The 20,000-nt window shown below is 41.1% G+C and overlaps 3 protein-coding genes across 4 annotated transcripts in view; 1 reads left to right on the forward strand and 2 right to left on the reverse strand.

Annotated features, from left to right (window-relative positions):
- Nucleotides 1–2,011: 2,011 nt before the first annotated feature.
- Nucleotides 2,012–6,594, reverse strand: exosc5 (exosome component 5). The gene is made up of 6 exons (XM_061720458.1): nucleotides 6,479–6,594; nucleotides 6,041–6,154; nucleotides 4,625–4,746; nucleotides 4,401–4,541; nucleotides 2,286–2,375; nucleotides 2,012–2,203 (listed from the first exon to the last, which is right to left on the reverse strand). Exons 1-6 carry the CDS (start codon nucleotides 6,585–6,587, stop codon nucleotides 2,108–2,110), a joined length of 672 nt encoding a protein of 223 aa, XP_061576442.1. The 5' UTR covers nucleotides 6,588–6,594; the 3' UTR covers nucleotides 2,012–2,107.
- Nucleotides 6,595–8,308: 1,714 nt separating this feature from the next.
- Nucleotides 8,309–10,328, forward strand: aamdc (adipogenesis associated, Mth938 domain containing). Its single transcript, XM_061720459.1, has 3 exons — nucleotides 8,309–8,456; nucleotides 8,548–8,643; nucleotides 9,552–10,328. Exons 1-3 carry the CDS (start codon nucleotides 8,325–8,327, stop codon nucleotides 9,690–9,692), a joined length of 369 nt encoding a protein of 122 aa, XP_061576443.1. The 5' UTR covers nucleotides 8,309–8,324; the 3' UTR covers nucleotides 9,693–10,328.
- Nucleotides 10,329–11,562: 1,234 nt separating this feature from the next.
- Nucleotides 11,563–20,000, reverse strand: part of ints4 (integrator complex subunit 4) — a 20,587-nt gene continuing 12,149 nt past the window's right edge. For both annotated transcript variants that reach the window (XM_061719904.1, XM_061719903.1), the window contains exons 16-24: nucleotides 18,585–18,751; nucleotides 18,418–18,511; nucleotides 18,259–18,339; nucleotides 17,282–17,412; nucleotides 17,099–17,158; nucleotides 15,822–15,981; nucleotides 14,775–14,918; nucleotides 13,183–13,303; nucleotides 11,563–12,363 (exon numbers count right to left, since the gene is read on the reverse strand). In XM_061719904.1, coding sequence (XP_061575888.1) covers nucleotides 12,167–12,363; nucleotides 13,183–13,303; nucleotides 14,775–14,918; nucleotides 15,822–15,981; nucleotides 17,099–17,158; nucleotides 17,282–17,412; nucleotides 18,259–18,339; nucleotides 18,418–18,511; nucleotides 18,585–18,751 — 1,155 coding nt within the window. In that variant the 3' untranslated portion in view covers nucleotides 11,563–12,166. The remainder of the gene's footprint in view (nucleotides 12,364–13,182; nucleotides 13,304–14,774; nucleotides 14,919–15,821; nucleotides 15,982–17,098; nucleotides 17,159–17,281; nucleotides 17,413–18,258; nucleotides 18,340–18,417; nucleotides 18,512–18,584; nucleotides 18,752–20,000) is intronic.

Here is a 20,000-nt window from a genome sequence, read left to right on the forward strand (position 1 = left end):
TTTATTTAAAAAACAAACACGCAGTAGTCTCCTTCGCACTGTAGATAATCGTAGAGGCGGCCAGAATGATGCGTGGCGTCTTATTCCTTGCTGCAAAGACTCACCTTGACCTCACCTCAGCATCTCCTGCAGGAGGAACCGCCGGCTCTGCTTACGCCGCGTAAGGACAGGATACGACATTATCAGAGTGCCATTGTTTGTTTTGTTGTTTTTAAAGAATACAAATGAAGAGTTGGAGGATTTAAATCCAAGTCTGGATACAGAAATAAAAACCTGTCAGGAAAAGTGCCAAAACTATGGACGAGTGTGTGAGGACGATGAAGGGGGTCGTTTCTCGTTGCTCCTGGAACATGAACGGTTTCCGTCCTTCAAAGCTTCTCGCTACCAACCTGAGGAGGCGACGTCTCCGTGTTTCTGCTTCACAAACCTGCTTCAACGTCGCCTCCTTTCCTTCTCCTGATCCCCAACTCTGGCAGGAGGATGGAGGTGAAGGAAACCTCCGGGCCGCGAGCGCTGGAGCTCAAACACGTGACCTCCGACCCCGAAGTAAAAGCCATCTTCTTCCTTTTAGCTGTAAGTTTTAGGAGCCCGACACCTCCAAACTTCCCCGACACCCTTCTGCTGCCCCGGTGTCGTACGGACTGATGACACGATATCCTGCACAGCATCCCCCCCGATAACCCCCAACAATCCCGAGCCGCCTGACTTTTAACTCTTAAGTGGTTCATGTGGGACTTTTTAAACCTCGTTCACCTGTACAGATGAGAAGACGCAGCGACGAGGACGATGTTTCACTTCCTCCCAGGGTCACTTTCTCGTGTTACATGTGAATATTGAAGTGTTAAAAAATAAAATAAAACAACAAATCCCAACAAGCGCCTTTGTTTGACCTTCATCTCCACGCATGACACTGAACTTCCACCGAACACAAAGTGCTCGTTAAATATTTTATTACATCAGTATTTTTACACGGAGGAGTATCAGGGCCATGCAGGAGAAAAAATATTTGAGAGGGGAAGATTTTTTTTTATTGTGCACTTTGAGAAAAAAGTCGAAATGTCGAGATTAATGTTGAAAATTAAATTCCAAGAAAAAAGACGAAATTTCGTGAATAAAGTCGAAATTTCTACTTTATTCACGAAATTTTGACTTTTTTCTCCAAGTGCACAATAAAAAAATATAAAATATCAAATATTTTTTCTCCTGCATGGCCCTAATGCTCTTCCGTAGAAGACGCAGCGACGAGGACGATGTTTCACTTCCTCCCAGGGTCACTTTCTCGTGTTACATGTGAATATTAAAGTGTTAAAAAAATAAAATAAAACAGCAAATCCCAACAAGTGCAGTTGTTTGACCTTCATCTCCACGCAGGACACCGAACTAAAGTTGCTTTGGTCAACTAAAATTATGACTAAATATCGTCCTCGACGAACCTTTATCACCTGAGGGAAACGAGACGCAACGAAAATGCTGGTCATGTGACGATAACGATAATTAAATATAAAAAGCAATATCGTAGATGAAAAAAAACAGGACTAAAATGCAGGGATCTGCTCTGGGGCTGGGAGGAGAAGAAGAAGAAGCATCTTTGGATACACTTTCCTACATAGACGTGGAAAAGAAAACCCAATGTGTCGTGGAAAAAGAAAAAGATGGAGAGAAATGTGGAAAAATGAATATGTTGTAAACTCAAATTAGAGTCTTCTGTATCTGGAATTAATGTATTCTTGAGCCTATAAGGTAACAATAATAAGAGAACCTTGTTTAAATTGTAAAATGGGTTTGACCAAAATACAATCTTTGACTAAAACTAGACTAAAATGGTCCTGGACAATTCTGACTAAAATAAGACCAAAATGCTCAGACTTTTAGTCGACTGAAACACGACTAAAAGGAGAATGAACGTGACTAAAACTAATAAAAACTAAAATGATAGCTTGACCCAAAGACTAGACTAAAAGTAAAATGGAAACAGGCTGACAACAACAACACTACACCGAACACAGCAGAGGGACGTTAAATATTTTATTACAACATCAGTATTTTTATGTATTATTAAAAAAGTAAAAAGAAAAAAACAGACGTAGAAAAAGGAAGCTGCTGCTCGTCAGAGCGACTTGGAGTAGCGCCGCCTCACAGAGTCTCGGTAGAACTGGAAGATCTTCTCTGACGCGCTCTGGCTGACGGCGACACACTGCTGCAGCTGCGGCGGAGCAGAGACGGAGACGACGGGTCATCGGCGGTTCAGAGACACGTTTAAAACCCGTGATCATTCAACTACTGACCTCGTGCACCGAGAAGGACCCCCTGGTCGATGACATCATCACCCTGCGCGCCTTGCTGTCGATGGCGAACGTCATCAGGGCTCGACTTTCCTGGTGGGAGAGAAGACGAGTGTCACACCTGAAACTTTCTCCGATAAGGCAAGTTTATTTGTATAGCGCAGGGGTCGGCAACCCAAAAATGTTGAAAGAGCCATATTGGACCAAAACCACAAAAAACAAATATGTCTGGAGCCGCAAAAAATTAAAAGTCTTGTATAAGCCTTAGAATGAAGGCAATGAATCCCCTCATATACGTATATTAGTTATAACTGGGGGAAGATTTTTATTTTCATTATGCACTTCGAGAAAAAAGTTGAAATGTCGAGAAAAAAGTCGAAATGTCAAGATTAATGTTGAAGTATAATCTTGAGAAAAAAGTCAAAATTTTGAGAAAAAAGTCAATATCGAGAAAAAAGGAAAGGAAAAGGGAAGAAAAAAAATGGAAAAACAGAAGAAAAAAAAAGAAAAACAGGAAGAAAAAAAAGGAAAAAAGGAAAAAAAAAGAAGAAAAAAAAGGAAAGAAAATGTCAAACATTTTTGAAAAAGCTCCAGGGGCCACTAGGGCGGCGCTAAAGAGCCGCATGTTGCCGACCCCTGGTATAGCACAATTCAACACAAGGTAATTCAAAGTGCTTTACATCAACATTAAAAGCGGCAAGATACAATTAAGCAATAAATAACAAATAAAATGATAAGAAAAGAGGTAAAATAATAAAAAAGCACAAGTAGTTAAAAAGTAAGGGCAGTAGAATACAGCAGGTACACGTCATTCTTATAATGGCAAGAATCAAGTTTCTATACGGTCAAAACGTACAAACACCGGGTCAAATACAGTATTACAAAAGTAATCTGTAACAATTCATACGGTGAATTAAACCAATTTGACAATTCTATAGCTGCGTCCGGAATCCCACACTTCCACCCTAATGAGTAGCAAAAACAGTAAGTGAGATTTTTTAGTGCGTCCGAAACATTAGAACGTACTCAATAGTATGTACTATCCATACTCATTCTGGAGAAATGTATTAGTATGGATTGATGGACACTAGCTGAGCAGAAACTTCCCACAATGCAATGCAGCAGTGTTTGGTTGCTAAGTGCTGCGCAGATACGTATATGTCATAAGTATAATATTAAGTATAATAATATTATTATATAATATTAATATTATAATATTCGTATATAATAATATTATATAATGTCATCTTGTTTGGGCCAGGATAAAGGGGAAAGAGCGGAGCGGAGCTGCTACTGCTGCTGTTACCATGGTAACAGCTGCTACTGCTGCTGTGACAGGAGTTGTTACCATGGTAACAACTCCCCCTCCCAATGGCAGAAAGTGCCGTGTGGCTCTGAATAGTACGTCCGAATTAATGCATACTACTGATATTTAGTCAAAGTGTGCCGAACTTAATTATACTTTTGAGTATATACTTTTTAGTATGGCATTTCGGACGCACCTTTTGTCACAATGCCTTTTTCCAGGTCTTATTTCACACAACTGAGGAGAATTACGTTTCTATACGGTCAAAACGTACAAAGACCGGGTCAAGTAGTCAGGAGACTTCGTATAATCTTAGAGGTGTCTGCAATTTTACTGTACACAAAGCTAAAAAAGGTATGAAAAGGAGATGTGTCTCCATTACTGGAGTTAAATTCTGGAATGATGCCTACATACATTTCAAAACATGTCATTCTCTTTTGGTTTTTAAGAAAATGGTTTGTAAAGCTATTTTTGAAGCTTATAAGTGCAATTGACTATCTGTAAATGTTTCTCTGCTTTTCTGTTGTTTCTTTGCTTTTCTATTCTCTTTTTGCTTTTCTGGAGGTTTGTAGCCAAAAAAAGAAAGTTGATAATATAGGATAGGCTTTTATAAGCCGCAGTTTCTGCCTATGCCTTTTCAGTCAGTCATTGTTCAACACATGATTATTGGTTTTGTGTGAAACGTCAATGCTGTGTGCACAATGTTTTTTGGTGTTGTGTTGTTTTTGTGTTGTCATGATTGAATAAACTTCATTCATTCATTCAAATACAGTATTACAAAGCAGTTAGATAAGAGAGAGAAGCAGATTCACCTTCTCCTGCGCCGCTGTCGGGTCGGTGATGATCTGGCCGTCGGGGCCGATGGCGCAGGTGACGCCGCAGAAGAGGCAGCTCATGGGCAGCCCGGCGTCCATCAGGGCCATGCAGGCGGCGTTCAGGCAGCAGGACAGCAGCTGGCCGGGGATAAGGAGCGTGGCTCGGCAGGGGAGTGAATAATTAAACAGATCTACGCCTGAACGGCGGCGGTGGAGGATACAGAGCCGTCGTCCTGCAGCTCCTGCAGGATGAGCGTCAGCGAGGACCGAGGGTGGAGCGACAGCAGCAGAGACGCCTCGCAGGTTTCCCGGACGCACTGCTCCTGAGATCTCTCCCGTACGCCTGGGAACAGATACAGGCCACGTTACACCCACGCCACCTGGTGGCGGGTCGCCGTGAAGCAGCTACGCCATGAAAACTGCTTCTCTGAACTTCTCATCACCTACAAAACAGACTTTTACACCTTTTCTCGTTTCTCTGAATCTGAACTGACAATCATCCAGACTTGCTCTGGTGTCTGAGATCAGTTCTCTACTGAGGTGAGAGGATCTCTCTGGACCGTAGAGTACTGTTGTTAATGAGTTTAAAAGAGAAGGACGGGATTCATCCTGCAGAGAAAACACCAGCTTCAGAGACACACCTTCAGGCTCTAAAGTAGAAACTAAAGTCTGTTGTTTCCATTCAATCAGGTTAAATGACGACTGCTATAATATTCTGGATCTATAACCTCCTTCATGGTGAGCATCATAGTTGCTCTGAGATAAAAAAAAAACTAATCTGCAAAAGAAGTTCAAGAACAACATCAACCAAAGCCAAAGCCAAAGCCCCGTCCCGTCCCGTCCCCACACATCCAAGGAATCACACTGTCAGGATTTTATTAAATAGTATCAGATTCTACACTGGTGGCAGGATCACCTCCTGTTCTTATGACCAGACACTTCAAACTGTTTAGCTGAGTTCTGTCTTCCACATAGATAAATGTTGATGTCTATGTGGAAGCGTGGTCTGACGGGCTATTTTCATCTGTCAGATCATCCTACCTAGCGGCAGCTGCAGCGGTCGGCGCCGCTCACTGCGCTGCAGAACGGAGCGATTCAGGAGATCCTTCGTCCCCACAGCAATACGACTGTTTAACTCCTCCTGAACTCAGTCTCACACACTCTCCTCTGCCACGACTGGACTATATTTTAGTTTGCACTTTATATGCTATTTTTAAACCTTATATTTCATGTTTATTTTAATATGAATGTGCTTGTATTGTCTGAGTGGAAGTGTGGTTGTTTTTTTTATGTTTGGATGAGCTGCTGGACAGTTGAATTTCCCTTCGGGGATGAATAAAATTCTTTCTTTCTTTCTTCATTATCTGACACTAGAGGCTTGATCTGAAGAACTTCAGTTCGTTTCCACTACAGCCCGGCTAAGGTTCGATATCAGTCAGATCAAGGCAATAATTCAACTTTCTGTTCATGTAAAGTACGGAATAATGTGGTGATGTGTGATTTCACTAGTGCATTCACATTAATGTAAAACAAGGGTGTGCATTCTTCTGCTGCTTACAATAAATAACATGAGACCTTAGTTGTTTTTTTTTTTAAACCATTAAATGAAGATAAAGAGCTAGTGGTCCTGGACTTACTGGGCAGCCCGACTTTAGGCTGAACCAGAACCTCCAGAGTTGCCCGATCGTAAATTTCTTTGCTGACTTTGACCTCAGCAGGTCCGTACACTCCTGCCATCACGCTGGTGTCGCCTGAAAACACAAGAAAACAACACAGGAAGAAGAAATAAATCAAAATAATTATGTTTTCAGCTCAACACAAAATACTACAGGTAGAAACAGATAAATACAAGTGAAAACCCACGTCCATGAAGCATCAAAGCAGCTGTGAGGAAGGTGAAACCAATAATAATAATTATTATAGTAATAATAATAGAAAAGTGTATTGGTACCACGTTTAATTCTTACATTAAATCAGGATCCAGCAGGTTCTGGGTTCTGACTGGATCCATTTTACACACGGACCCTGTAAATCCCAGAAGTGCACATAAACCTATTATTAACATTCATTGTTACCTTGGACGAAGGACGCGGAGCCGTCGGGGCGAGACAGGAGACTTTGCTCGCAGCCGAACTCCCTGAGGGAGACGTGAGTGGAGCTGCTGGCCGCCATGCTGGCCGCCATCACGCTGCTGCTGGGGCGTCGCGGGGAGATGACGTCATCTGTTTTTGTTAAAGTCAATACCAAAATATTTTCTTGAAGGGAAATGCAAAGATTTTTTTTTTTTAAGAAATTGAAACGTAAAAGCCTCACTGAAATTTCTTTTTTTACAAACGCATGTTCACAACATTCTGTCCAATCATCGTTATCAATATCATCATATTATTTGTTACAAATTAGATTTAAAAATGTACAATAAAACCTGGCAGCATATTTTATAAATAATACTTCCTGGAAGAATTGAATTGAATTGAATTGAATTGAATTGAATTGACTTAAAATAAAATAAAATAAAAGATTCGGGAAAATATATTTTCTTCTTTGTGGTTCTGGTTTTCCCCACTTTTTCCACACCTTCCCTTTTTCGTAAAATCGCAACTTTAGAATCATATAACTGCGATATAACGATCTTTCTTGTCAGTTTTCAGCTTTATTTTCCTTTTAAAATAACCCTAAACTCTAAACAAAAACGTGCACTTTAAATGCTGCTTCAGAGACGAGTTGGTCATTTTTCGTCCTCTACGACCATAGACTGTAAACATATTTATTTATTAATATTTTTCAATCTCTTCCTACATTTCATTTTAATTATTTTTAACCGTCGAACCGTCTAAAAAAAAATTAAAAAAAAAAAAGAATAAATAAATCGTCGACCGGAAGGGGCGGGACTTCAGGGGGGCGTGTCCAGCTTAGAGCTCGAGTCAGGTGAGTGACAGCAACAACACAGATCCACACTGTTTTACTAATAAACTTGACTTGTTGCACATCTAACACATTTCCATCCGTTTAGGGCTGCATGAAGGCTCTAGCTCTAGTTGTGAGAGTTGTTTATTGGTTCATAAGGACTGTTGTTGTTGTGGTACCAGAATAGCTCCTGCAAGCTCCTGCAAACTCCTGTAGAGGTGTCAAGAGTATTCACATTCATTACTCAGGTAGAAGTATAGATACTAGAGTTTAAAGATACTCCTGTAGAAGTTGAAGTATCAACTCAAGTTTTTTACTCAAGTAAAAGTATAAAAGTACTGGTTTCAAAACTACTTAAAGTATAAAAGTAAAAGTAATGTAAGGGGGAAAAAAGCCATTAAGGACAAAAGCCATTGAAAATGAATGCATCTTAGTATAATGCAAATATATTAAAGAACCATATATGTGTACTATTGAGCATTAACATGTGTTTCAGAGAGCAGCAGATATGATGACTAGTTGCCTATAAGTATTGTAATGGTGCAAAAAGTCAAACTTCAGAGACATGTTATCATTTATCCTAACCTTTATTGGAATGTACATCCAAGTTTAGTTGCAGGAATCTGAGGGAACGGATGTAAGAACAAAACTGGACAAGAACATCTGAAACAACCACAACCAAATTCACGGATCCGGATGGAGCAATTTAACTGGATAGTTTTTATTAAAGGCCGAAATGAAATAGAGTAACGAGGCTGTTTTTAAAATGTAAGGAGTAAAAAGTACAGATAATTGCGTCAAAATGTAAGGAGTAAAAGTAAAAAGTTGTCTGAAAAATAATGACTCCAGTGAAGTATAGATAACCAAAATTTCTACTTAAGTAAGGTAACAAAGTATTTGTACTTCGTTACTTGACACCTCTGAGCTCCTGTAACAGCAGAAGTGTCAGCAGAGCTGATTTAACCCCATGCTCAGAGTCCTGACCCCGTCTCCCCCTCCATCCTCCAGCAGGAAGCCATGTCCTCCCCAGAAATCTCCTCCCTGTCGTGGGGCCACATGAAGGTGAAAGGATGCTCTTCCAGCTACAAGGACTGCAAGGTGTGGCCGGGGGGCAGCCGGGCCTGGGACTGGAGGGAGACCGGCACCGATGTGAGGGACCCGAACCGGGGACACGTCCACAAACACGCCTCAGAGGGAGGGGGGTGATGGGCTGACATGTTCTCTGGTCTCCTCCCCCCAGCATCGCCCAGGGGTGCAGCCTGCTGACCTGGAGGAGGTGATCAAGAAGGGCGTGGAGCTGCTGGTGATCGGCCGCGGCATGAGCGAGGCCCTGCAGGTACCATGGATTCTGTTTTTCTGTTTTATCACTGCAGAAACAGAGTCTGCAGTTTCAGTCTCACACTGATCGCACACCCCTGCACACAGTGATCAAGAGACGGAAAAATGCAACCAAGGCAGTATTTTCAGTATCTATCCATTTATTATCTCTATCCACGTATTCCTACTCAGGGTCAAAGGTCACACACTCGCATCCCTCCTCTGGCCGGTTTATAACCACCGAGGAACCCGGCACACACGTGTCTGGACTGTGGGAGGATGCTGGTTTACAAGCAAGTGCACATTACCAAATATATACAGGACTGTCTCAGAAAATTAGAATATTGTGATTTTCTGTAATGCAATTAAAAAAACTAAAATGTCATACATTCTGGATTCATTCATTCTGGATTCACAATATTCTAATTTTCTGAGACAGCCCTGTAGTATTAATATTTGACTAAAATTGTGTTTTCACTCCAGATATTTATAATCACATTAAAAAACACATTACTTTATTGTAAAAAAATAAGGAAAAATAAGTCACTTTCTCTTTCAGTGACTCAATAAAGATTAGATGCCAAAACATTTTCACCTCACTAAACAATGCTGTTGTTTTTTTTTCCCTAGTTGCTGTTTTTAATGTTTTTATTCTCTTTTCTGCCATGTCTTGTCTTTTTATCTCATATCTTGATTTTATTATTTCTGTTTCCTTTTAATTATCAAACCGTAGCACTTTGAGATTTTCAGTAATGTAAAGTGCATTATAAATCAAATGTATTATTATTATTTTCTTGTGTTTCTGATCCAACGCCGGGCAGTGCTGCTCCAAACCCAAGCTCCTCGAGCTGCGGCCCTGAAACCGGCTCCGGTTCTGCAGCTTGGAGCCGTGACCCGGGATCAAACCCCTGCTCTTCCTCTCCTCAGGTTCCTTCCTCCACGCTGGACTTCGTGAGGCAGAGCGGCGTCGACGTCAAGGTCCTGCAGACGGAGAAAGCTGTGGCCGAGTACAACAAGCTGGCGGCGCAGGGCGCCAGAGTGGGGGGCGTCTTTCACTCCACCTGCTGATGCCGCCGGGCTGGGAGGACGGGGGGTCACGGATCTGTGTTTCTCTCCTCGCTTCACTCAGGATCATAGAAACCAGATTTGTGACGGACAAACTTTCAGAGTAGATTCTGCCAGACGTACAGAGAGAAGTAGAGGTTTATAAACATCCGAGCTCGTGAGGTGAAAGAAGCATCATCTCCTCAGCTCCGGGTACTCCCAGGGTGTCGTCACTAGGCCTGTGTTGAAAAAAAATTTCCGATTCTAAATCGATTCTCATATTAATTCCTAAAAATCGATTCGTATGTCTAAAGATCGATTTATTTTTGTTTTCATCATTACATTATAACTTTTGGTATTTTTGTGTTTATGCCCAAAAAAAAGGATGTTTTGTTGGACACAATGTTTTTGCCTTTACATATGTTTAAAGGTATGAAAACATTAAAGTTTTCAGTTATAATTGCATACATTTTCTATATTTCATTACTTTATATACTGTCTTAGGTTTACATTTGCATAAAATGCTAAAAACCAAATTCTCAAAAAGGAAAATCCCGAAAAAGACAGAAAATGAAAAAATAAATAAAACCGGAACGTGGGAAAAAATAAAACCGATTTCATCCGTCTCCGTTTCCTCCCTGGATCTGTTTGGTAATTCTGCCACACAATGTTTCTGAAAGCAGTTCTATCAGCATTCTGGGAGGTGATTGGTCCTTACAGCATCATTAGGGGATATAATAAATAATAATAATAATAATAATAATAATAATAATAATAATAATAATAATAATAGATAATAAAGGGGAGTTTTCCTTGCCACTGTTTGGCTTAAGGCTTTTCTCCCACTATGGGAGTTTTTACCTGCCATTGTTTATATAATAATTGCTCGGGGGTTTATGTTTATGTTCATGTTCTGGATCTCTGGAAAGTGTCTAGAGACAACATCTGTTGTATTAGACGCTATATAAATAAAATTGAATTGAATTGAATTGAATTAGCTGCAATACTTGCTGTTGAATCTCATTATAATACTAGTATTAATATGTTGCATAACTACACAGTCATATAATTCATGCACCAGTTCAAAAGACAGTTTTAATAACAGTAACCCAAATCAATATCAGAATCCAATCTTAATAATCGATACTGAATCTTAAGCATCGGAAATGAATCAATTCCTGACATTTGAATTGATCCCCAGCCCTGGTCGTCACACATGCCAGCTCGGAGTCAGACAAACCGGTCCCATTGCTTCGGTAATGTGGATCCTCTGAAGAACCACGGGAACCAAACTAGCAGGCAGAACCCCCAGACGGGTGGGTGTGAACCCAGACCGGACCGGACTGGACCAGACCAGACCAGACCAGACCAGGCCAGGCCAGGCCGGGACGGACCGGACCGGACACGAGCACCCGAGCCTTGTTCGTCTGGAGCAGGGGTCGGCAACCCGCGGCTCTAGTGGCTCCTGGAGCTTTTTCAAAAATGTTTGACCTTTTTTTTTTTTTTCCTTTTTTTCCTGTTTTTCCTTTTTTTCCTCTCTTTTTTTCTTCCCTTTTCCTTTTTTAATCTCGACATTTTAACTTTTTTCTCTGAAATTTCGACTTTTTTTCTCAACATTTCGAATTTTTTCTCGAAGAGCATAATGAAAACAAAAATCTTCCCCCAGTTATAACTAATATAGAAAAATGCAGCATGTGTTGCCTTCATTCTAAGGCTTATACAAGACAAGTGTTTTTGGTCCAATACGGCTCTTTCAACATTTTGGGTTGCCGACCCCTGGTCTGGAGGAACCAGCTGATGCTGCCACCAACTCCACAGCTTCTACTACTTGACTCCCGAATACAAAGTTCTTTTTTCATCTGTTGGTTTGAGATTAAAAAAAAAAAAAAAAAAAGATGCTAGAAAACCAGGATTAAACTTCTGATTCTGTCCAGATCAGAAAATCTGAACAAGCGTGGACACGTCCTGAAAGAGAGACCTCTGAATGTTCGGGAGGGCTTAAATCTCTATAAGAGCTGCCGCTTTGCTCAGAGACCTTTTAAATGACGACTTTCAGGGAGAATATATGAAAACACACAAGTTACTTGACTAAGAAGAATAAAAAGGTTCTTGGAGAAACTTCAAACCCACTGAGAGCATCATTTCACAGGCTTGTCGAGGTTTATTTACATGAAGGTTAAACTGTTGCATGAACAGCTTCTCTGTTTGTCCTGAGACCTTAAAGGTTCCTCCTAGATGCGTTGATGTGATAAAATCTCTTGGCTTCGTTCTTATCCGAGAAAAAGAGGTTATTCTAATGAAAGCACTTTTTACAGGGTGGAAATGTATTTCTGCTCGTTTGCTGCTAATAAAAAAACATGAAATTAATCTCATCAGAGTCTCGGGTTGGAGTCTGTGTAACAAACAGCTGCCAGGTGCATGAATATCACCGATGACGCTTGAACAGTTCTGAGCGTTTCCAGGGCGACGGCGACCCCGGAGCTCCCGTCAGGCCCGGGTCAGCGCCGCGTGGGCTTGGGCATGATGAAGACCTTGACGGGTTTGCTGAAGGGGATGGTTCCCTCCACGGCGGCCTCCGGCGGCGGCAGGCCGTCCATGCTGTCGCTCCAGCCCAGCTTGTGGGGGGAAGAGGGGGAGAGGGAGGCGGAGGAGGAGCTGTAGGCCAGCAGGAGCCGCACCTCCACCTGCGAGGGCTCTGGGGGGGGAGGGGGGGTGCAGAAACCAGCAGTTATTAACCCTTTATGCCCCGCTGGAGCACCCGCGCTCCCGTTTGCTTATTGTTTTTCAAAACGTACAATTACAACCAAATAAAACAGAGCAATAATTCTTTCTCCATGTTAAACAGGAAGAGTTTCACTTCCATATCCTGCATTTAGTGTTTCAAAGAGTTTAAATCCATTAAATCGTTTGAAAAAATCCCGTAATAATCCAGTAAAATTGTGGAAATCTCCATAATTTACATCGTGGGTTATTTATAGATCCGGTACGTGTTCACAGCTACGTTGACGTACGTCGACACGAACATTATCACATTGTCAGCAAGTCGTCAGGTTGGATTTTTTCACGCCACTTCCAGCAAAAAGGCGTCATGTTGGGTCCAGGTTTAGTTTAGTCCAGGTTTTTCCCCCGGGAAACTAGTCTGTTTGAATTTGTGCTCTTGTTTGTGCTTTTCATCAGAGATTTTCACCAAAGATTACTCAGCGACACACACACACACCGTACACGCACTACACACTCACTATACAACCCACACACACATAACGGTTTACCGTGAGCCAAGTTTTGGAGCTGAGATCAGTTAGACGCGATGTCTAACCGCGATATATAAAATGATATATCTCAAAATCTAAAGTATGAATTCATTCCAGATAGATTTCCTGTGGTTTGAAAAGCTTCTGGCGATTGTATTTTAATTTATTGCAAATAAAAATACCCCATATAATGGCAGTATAGCATGTAAAAATGTAAAAAGGTCATAAAGGGTTAAGAGCAGTGTAGTGTCCGTGGGCCTCACCTGTCCAGGCCGTGTGCGACAGGTACACCTGCGTGATGAGTCTGTGGCGGTTCGGCCCCGGCTTCCTGAAGTCTGCAGGTTTAGGGTGGATCACGTGACTCTGGCCGTCGGGGTACAGGACCTGGAGGGGGAGGGAGGCGGGTAGTTAGAGCCACGTCACGGTGTTCTGTCGATTTCTGCTGCTTTGTCGAAAAATGCTACCGCCACATAAACCGATAGCGTCTGTCTATCGATTTTTGCTACCCTATCAAAAAATGTTCCCCAATGGTTTTCTACCTTCGTAGAGTTACAATTTTACTGTGTTTTACTCCCTAAACCACTTCCTTTTCCCCCCAAGTGGTCCTTGTCTTTTGCCAGGCTGTCATTGTAAATAAGAATGTTCTTAATGACCTGTCTGGTTAAATAAAGGCCAATGACTGAATGAATATCAAATAAAGCCATAGAATTGTTTTTTTTTTCTCTCTTTATCGTATAATGTTCACAAAGTGTAATGCAATTCATGTCATGGGTAGTGTATTTTGAAGGATCAAATACTCAACATCAAATCCCTTAGTATTCTCCCTATTTCTGCTGTAAATGTTTTTCAGATTTGTCTTTTTGTCTATCAATCCATCCACAAGCTACTTCGAACCTGTTTTCATTCTTTATTTCAATTCAATTCCCAAATTCATCACTTTAATAGTAGGTCTGCAAACAATCTCCATCCCACCTTTTTCAGGACTACTTTTTCTCAATTTTTAGTTAGGTTCAGAGGTTCCTCTTTATTGGAACACCTTACCACTCAATATTAGAGAACGCTCGAGCACAAATAATTTCAAAAAATAAATCACAACTTTTTTGCTAACCCAGTTTAGCAAAGCTTAACAACTAATTTCCAGAACTTCTCTGCACATCCTCATCAGATTCCTGTTTTTCTAGTAATTTAGCTTATTCTCCTTAGTTGTCCTATGTTTTACATATCTCTGTAAATATTGTTTGTTTCCTTATAGGAGGACCACTCGACAAGCCCTTATGGGTTTTTTTGGTTCCTCCTGCACATTTTTTTCTGTTACATTGTATTTCTTTTTTTGTTGTTGTTTCCTTTTTTTCTACATACGCTTTGTCTGAATTTTTGGCGGTTGTATACTTTTTTATGTGTAAACTAAACTAAACTACATCCCATATTATCAACTTTAAATCAATATTTCAGGGGTAGCATAATTTGATAGTCCAGTAACGTCCTATCAAATAATGCTCCTGTCACTTAATGCATTCAGGTAAGATACTAATCACCTCACTGCCACTGCAGGATGAATCTCAGCATACTTACACCTCCATTTATCTATTTTGTAATCACTATTTCTGGATTGATAATAAGTATAAAATAATAAGAAATAAAAGTAAAGGCACACAAACAAACAAATTGTCTCAATTTCTCATTTCAAAAAACATTTAAAACAGCGTGGACTGAAGGGATGCGAGAAATGATGGGCGTGGCAATCAAACTTTGAAAATCGACTGTGCGCAGAAGCACAAAGTAGCAGTTGTGGACGGGTAGCATGGATGGACAGAACACCGGGGCGGTTCTACCTGACGGAGACTCCGGGACTCACCTGCACCTTCACCGTGTTCTGCGGGTCCTGCAGGTGCTCCAGCGTGGCGTCGATGTCCAGCGCCACCACCAGGCCCGACGTGAACTTCAGCGGGTTGTCCGACTCCCCCGTGGGCTCGATGATGGTGGCGGTGGCCCGGTGGATCTGTGGGGGGGGGGGATGTTCAGACACATTCTGGGGGGGAACCTTTTCTGCACCGCGGACAGGTTTAATGTCTGACAATATTTTCACGGCCCAATCTAAAGGTGTAGCTGAAACTAAATAAAATGACAAGATCAGCATTAAAAACTGTGGGATTTTCTCTATTATAACAATAATAATAATAATAATAATAATAATAATAATAATAATAATAATAATAATAATAATAATAATAATAATACGTCATTTTCGAAAAAATAAAATAAAAATGCAAATTGTAAATTACCTTTAATATGAGTATTTCTATCAATGTGTTTTTATGTTTGTTTTCTCATTAAGGTTATTTAAAGCCAGGCTTTTATTTTATTTGTTATATATAAAGGAGACCGATATTTAGTGCTTTTATTTTGAAGGCATCTCACCGAGACCGGCGCTTCGGACTTTAACAGTAAAAGTTTAACGGCAGTAGAAAGTGTGTCTGCAAGACTAAACGAGTGTCTCGAGTGCTAAAGTGGAGCCTAACTGACACAAAAAAGACTTGGTTGATAAGGAATTGTTTTCTTTGCAAATTTTATGCCGTATTTATGTCCAGCTTGAGTTTGGTTGCCATAGTTATTCATGTATTGCGGTTAATGGTAGCCGAGCGAGCAGCTGTGTCGGTCTGTATTTAAGTTAAATGAAACTTAAATGAATGTAGAAAGACTAACTTTATTTGATTTTATTCCTTTATAGCTCTTATGGTGTGTTTGCAGTGTATTTATTGTACATCCAAGGAATAAAAACATTGTGAACCATCAGTTTGAGAGTCAACCATCATCAGTCGGGGCTACAGAAAATATTTTTTCTTTCTGTGCGGCCCCGTACCAGATGACCCACGGCCCGGGGGTTGGGGACCACTGGTCTAACCTGCTCGGGGAGCTGCAGCTGCAGCAGGCCGCTCTGCCGCAGCGTCGTCTGCAGGATCTTCACCAGCTCCACCGGCTTACAGGACGCCAGCCGCGGCATCAGCTCCAGCAGCTTCTCCCCGAAGCCGTCCTGGAGGTGTGGCAGCTCCGCCTGGAACAACCTGGGGGGCAGAGATACCGCCCTTCACTATTTACATCTCCTTATGAAAGAAACAACTTTTACAACGCTGTGGTTGTTTATCTTAAACTGCAACTGTTTGTAAAACACCAGAATAAGTCGATTCTAAATCGATTCTCATATTAATTCCTAAAACGTAACTATTTAACTTAATTTTAAATCTGTTTGCACTACTATTGTATCTTATTTATTTATTTTATGTCGGACAAGAGGGAAAATACTTTCAATTTCTTGTATTTTATGAAAAATTTACAATAAAGATTTTGACTGAAATTTTGGTCCGGTGAACTTTAATCCCAGTAGTCGCATCATTTAATTTGCACGTGCTCAAACAATGAACATGGGGTCTAAGAGTATTGGCAGCGTTAAAGCGCCGGTTTTGAAAACTCAAGATTAAACTCAAACAAATTCTTTAACCACAAGCCAATTCCAAATATTCTCTTAAAATAACCGAGGCGATTGGGGGGTTAATTTGCAAAGATGCGCCGTATTCTGTAGTTGAAAACGAGGGATTCAGGCAGCTAATTAAAGTAATGGAACCAAACTACATTATCTCACAAATGTCAGTCTGAAAAGGACATTTTAAAAATAATATATTTTTATCTTATTTTTAATAAAAATAAAAACAATGTTTCCATTTTCACTGGCTTTTTCATTTTAAACTTAAAATAAAAGTCCATTTGTGTTCAACAATAACAGCTTTTGGGTGAATTTTTAATGTCATATTGTTTATAATGCACCGGTTAGTGTCCTAATAGCAGATATAAACACCTCTGTCCTCGTCTGTTTGCTGCCCTGGATCTGATAATTCTGCCCCACGATGTTTCTGAAAGCAGTTCTATCAGCATTCTGGGAGCTGATTGGTCCTTACAGCATCATTAGCTGCAATACTTGCCGTTTAATCTCAATATAATACTAGTAGTAATATTTTGCATAACTACACAGTCATATAATTCATGCAACAGCTCAAAAAACAGTTTTAATAACACTAACCCAAATCAATATCGGAATCCAATCAGATCAAATCGTGATAATCAATTCTGAATCTTAAGAATCAGAATCGAATCTTGACATTTGAATCAAATAAAAACCCTCCTCACCTCTTGAACGACTCCACATCCTGCAGAAACTTCTCACAGCTGCTGATGAGGACGTCCAACCTGAGGAGACAGAACCGCTAGTCAAACCAGGACCCTGCTGCATGTGTGTGTGTGTGTGTGTGTGTGTGTGTGTGTGTGTGTGTGTGTGTGTGTGTGTGTGTGTGTGTGTGTGTGTGTACTGACCCGGTTCTGGTCCGGGCCGTCAGGATCAGCTGCAGGGCTTTGGCCTGCAGCCGGACGTGGTGGATGGTTGCCACCTGCCGGGCCTCCAGGCCGCTGTACAGGAACTCCAGCTTGTAGGTTTCCTCCAGAATCTGCAATCACATGGACGGGTCACCTGCAGCAGCGATCCATCACCCAATCACGGAAGTGAGGAATAAAAACGGAATCTACTTTTTAACCCGGAATATGGAAAATTACATAATTTGACTGAAATGCTGTTATCATGGGGGAGAGGAACGTAAAACCCAAAGGGGAATTTTAGCGGAGGGAAATAATCAGCCTTCGTCTGCGAAAAAATTAATGTACACAACGCTTAATACAGAGCCGAACAGTTCCCACGTGTACATTTATGTGTCAGGTGACTTTTTTTATTCTGCAAATTCTGCCAACACTCGTAAAAATACATGTGATGACTACCGAATGTGGACGAGCCATGTGAAAATTAAAGAAAAGTGTCTCGAAAAAGCCAACAAGCCCCCCAGATGTGTATAACTGTAAAGATACATTTTGTAAAGTATTAAAAAGTCGTTTGTTTTTGTAAAGACAACTTAAGTTTGCCGCATTTTACCTTGTTTTTTTTTATGAACTTTAAAGCAACGTTTTACGGAAAAGATTGTATTAATATGTAACAATATATACAGTAACTCTGAAGTCATTTATTTTTTACATGAAGAAAAAGCTAAGTAAGCACTTTATTTTTTTCGATGTAATGTTTTTACTGAAAATGGTCAGAAGCACCCCAGGTCCAACTATCAGGGGAAAGTAGTCTTTATTTTAATTCATTACCATTAAAAACACATTTTAATTGGTGGCAAAATAAGAGTAAAAAGGTAAAAAATTGAATTCCAAAAAATTTAAACAGAAAAAACTGAATTTGGGGAGGAATAAAGCAGATTTCATGGGAGTGGCTGTGGATGTGTCTGTGGGCGTGAGCCGACCTGCTGGGCCGCTGCCGTCGCCGTGACGTTCTGCTTCAGGCAGAGCGGGACGGCCATGTTCCACAGCTTCTCCTGCAGCGCCTGCAGAGAGGAAGGAGAGGAGTGAGGCGTCTGGTTCCCGCCCTGTGAAGGTGTCACGAACGCCGTGGACGGTCCTACCCTCATGAGCAGCAGCTGGCAGCGCAGGTACGTCGCGCAGAAGTCGGCGGCTCCGGCCAGTTCGGTCTGCAGCTCTCCGAGCCGCCGCAGGTCCCTGACGACACAAATAGATGTCAGCGCTACGTGATTCCAGACATTTCTGAGGCCTCCGAGGTTAGAACACGTACCGGATGGTCAGGTCCAGCAGGTCCTGAGCTCCGGGCGTCTCCAGGTTCTGGATGGTGCTGACTCTGTTGAGACTCTGCTGCAGGAAGAGCTGGGCCGACTCCACGGAACCAGAACCAGAACTGGAGTCCACCGAGTCCAGGATGTAGACCTGCTTCCTGCCCGGCAGCTGAAACCACCACAGTTACCGGGGAAACGGTGAACCTGCTGAACTACACTAACACGGTGTCTTCGGGTCCTGACCGACCTTAAAACAGACGCTCAAATACTGAGAGAAAATCCACTAAAAACATTTGTGTGTGTGTATTATCTGAAAGCGATAATTACAAATTACAAATTCAAAAAGCCTCCTACACACATAAATGATTAAATGTGTACGAATCACACAAAGCTGTAGATACACAGGTTTTGAGACTCTTTTCATGCCTCCAAGAAACCTCACAGATTCGTCCATACATGGCGCATTTAAGGACTGGTGGAAAGCTGGCTCATCTGAACTTTCTTTTTTTTTTTACTCATGCCCACAAATATCAAATACACAAACAACTTTCTTTTCAAAGAAATATAACAACGAAGCAAACCGATTTGCTTTGCTTTCTGATCCACGTCCAGATGCCATCAAACCAGTGGCAGCTCCGAGCCAGGCATCAACATCCATGGTGACCATATATCAATAAATTAATCCATTTTCAGCTGCAATCTAGCTGTAATCCTCTCCATGACATAAACCTCATTAACCCTTTGCTGCCACTGTTATAGTACTGTTATTGTTTTTTTTTAGCTACTAGTGTCCTCAATATAGATGATTTCTTTGCCCAAAATAAATTACTTTGGATCAGGTTTTTTGTTTTATCACCAAAATGTTGGATTTCCCTTTTAATATATTTCCAGTACACCTGCAGTTTTGGGCAGGCCAACAATAGATGTGAGAGGTCTCCTCGGTGGCCACAGCCCCTCCAACATAGTTCTGAAGTTCCATATTTAGATGTTATAGCTGGAGTTCTGAAATATTTATTTTTAATCTTCCAGTCAAATTCCCTCCAGTTTGGACTCTTTGTTACTTTATGACAGGTTTCATCCCATTTGTTTTCACTAATTATTATATTCAGTTCAAGTTGCCACTTTTTTTTATCCTCAAAATCTTTATTTTTAAGATTTTGAACTTTCATCTGAGTCAAGTGTATTTCCCTCGATACTTATTTACCTCTAAACTTGCAACAAACTGTGAAAAATTGTGCGCCCCATGGTTATAACACATTTACTTTGTAATATTATATAACTTCTTATATGGACAGATACGCTTTTATGAGCCATACAAATGTAATTAGATGTTTTAAAGCAACGATAGCTAGGTGGTGGAAAATCTAACGGTCAACGGTGGTCTGAAGAAGGTAGAAGTACTTAGGGTATTGAGGGAA

The sequence above is a fragment of the Cololabis saira genome, chromosome 4 (genome assembly GCF_033807715.1).
Source record: "Cololabis saira isolate AMF1-May2022 chromosome 4, fColSai1.1, whole genome shotgun sequence".
NCBI lineage: Eukaryota > Metazoa > Chordata > Actinopteri > Beloniformes > Belonidae > Cololabis > Cololabis saira.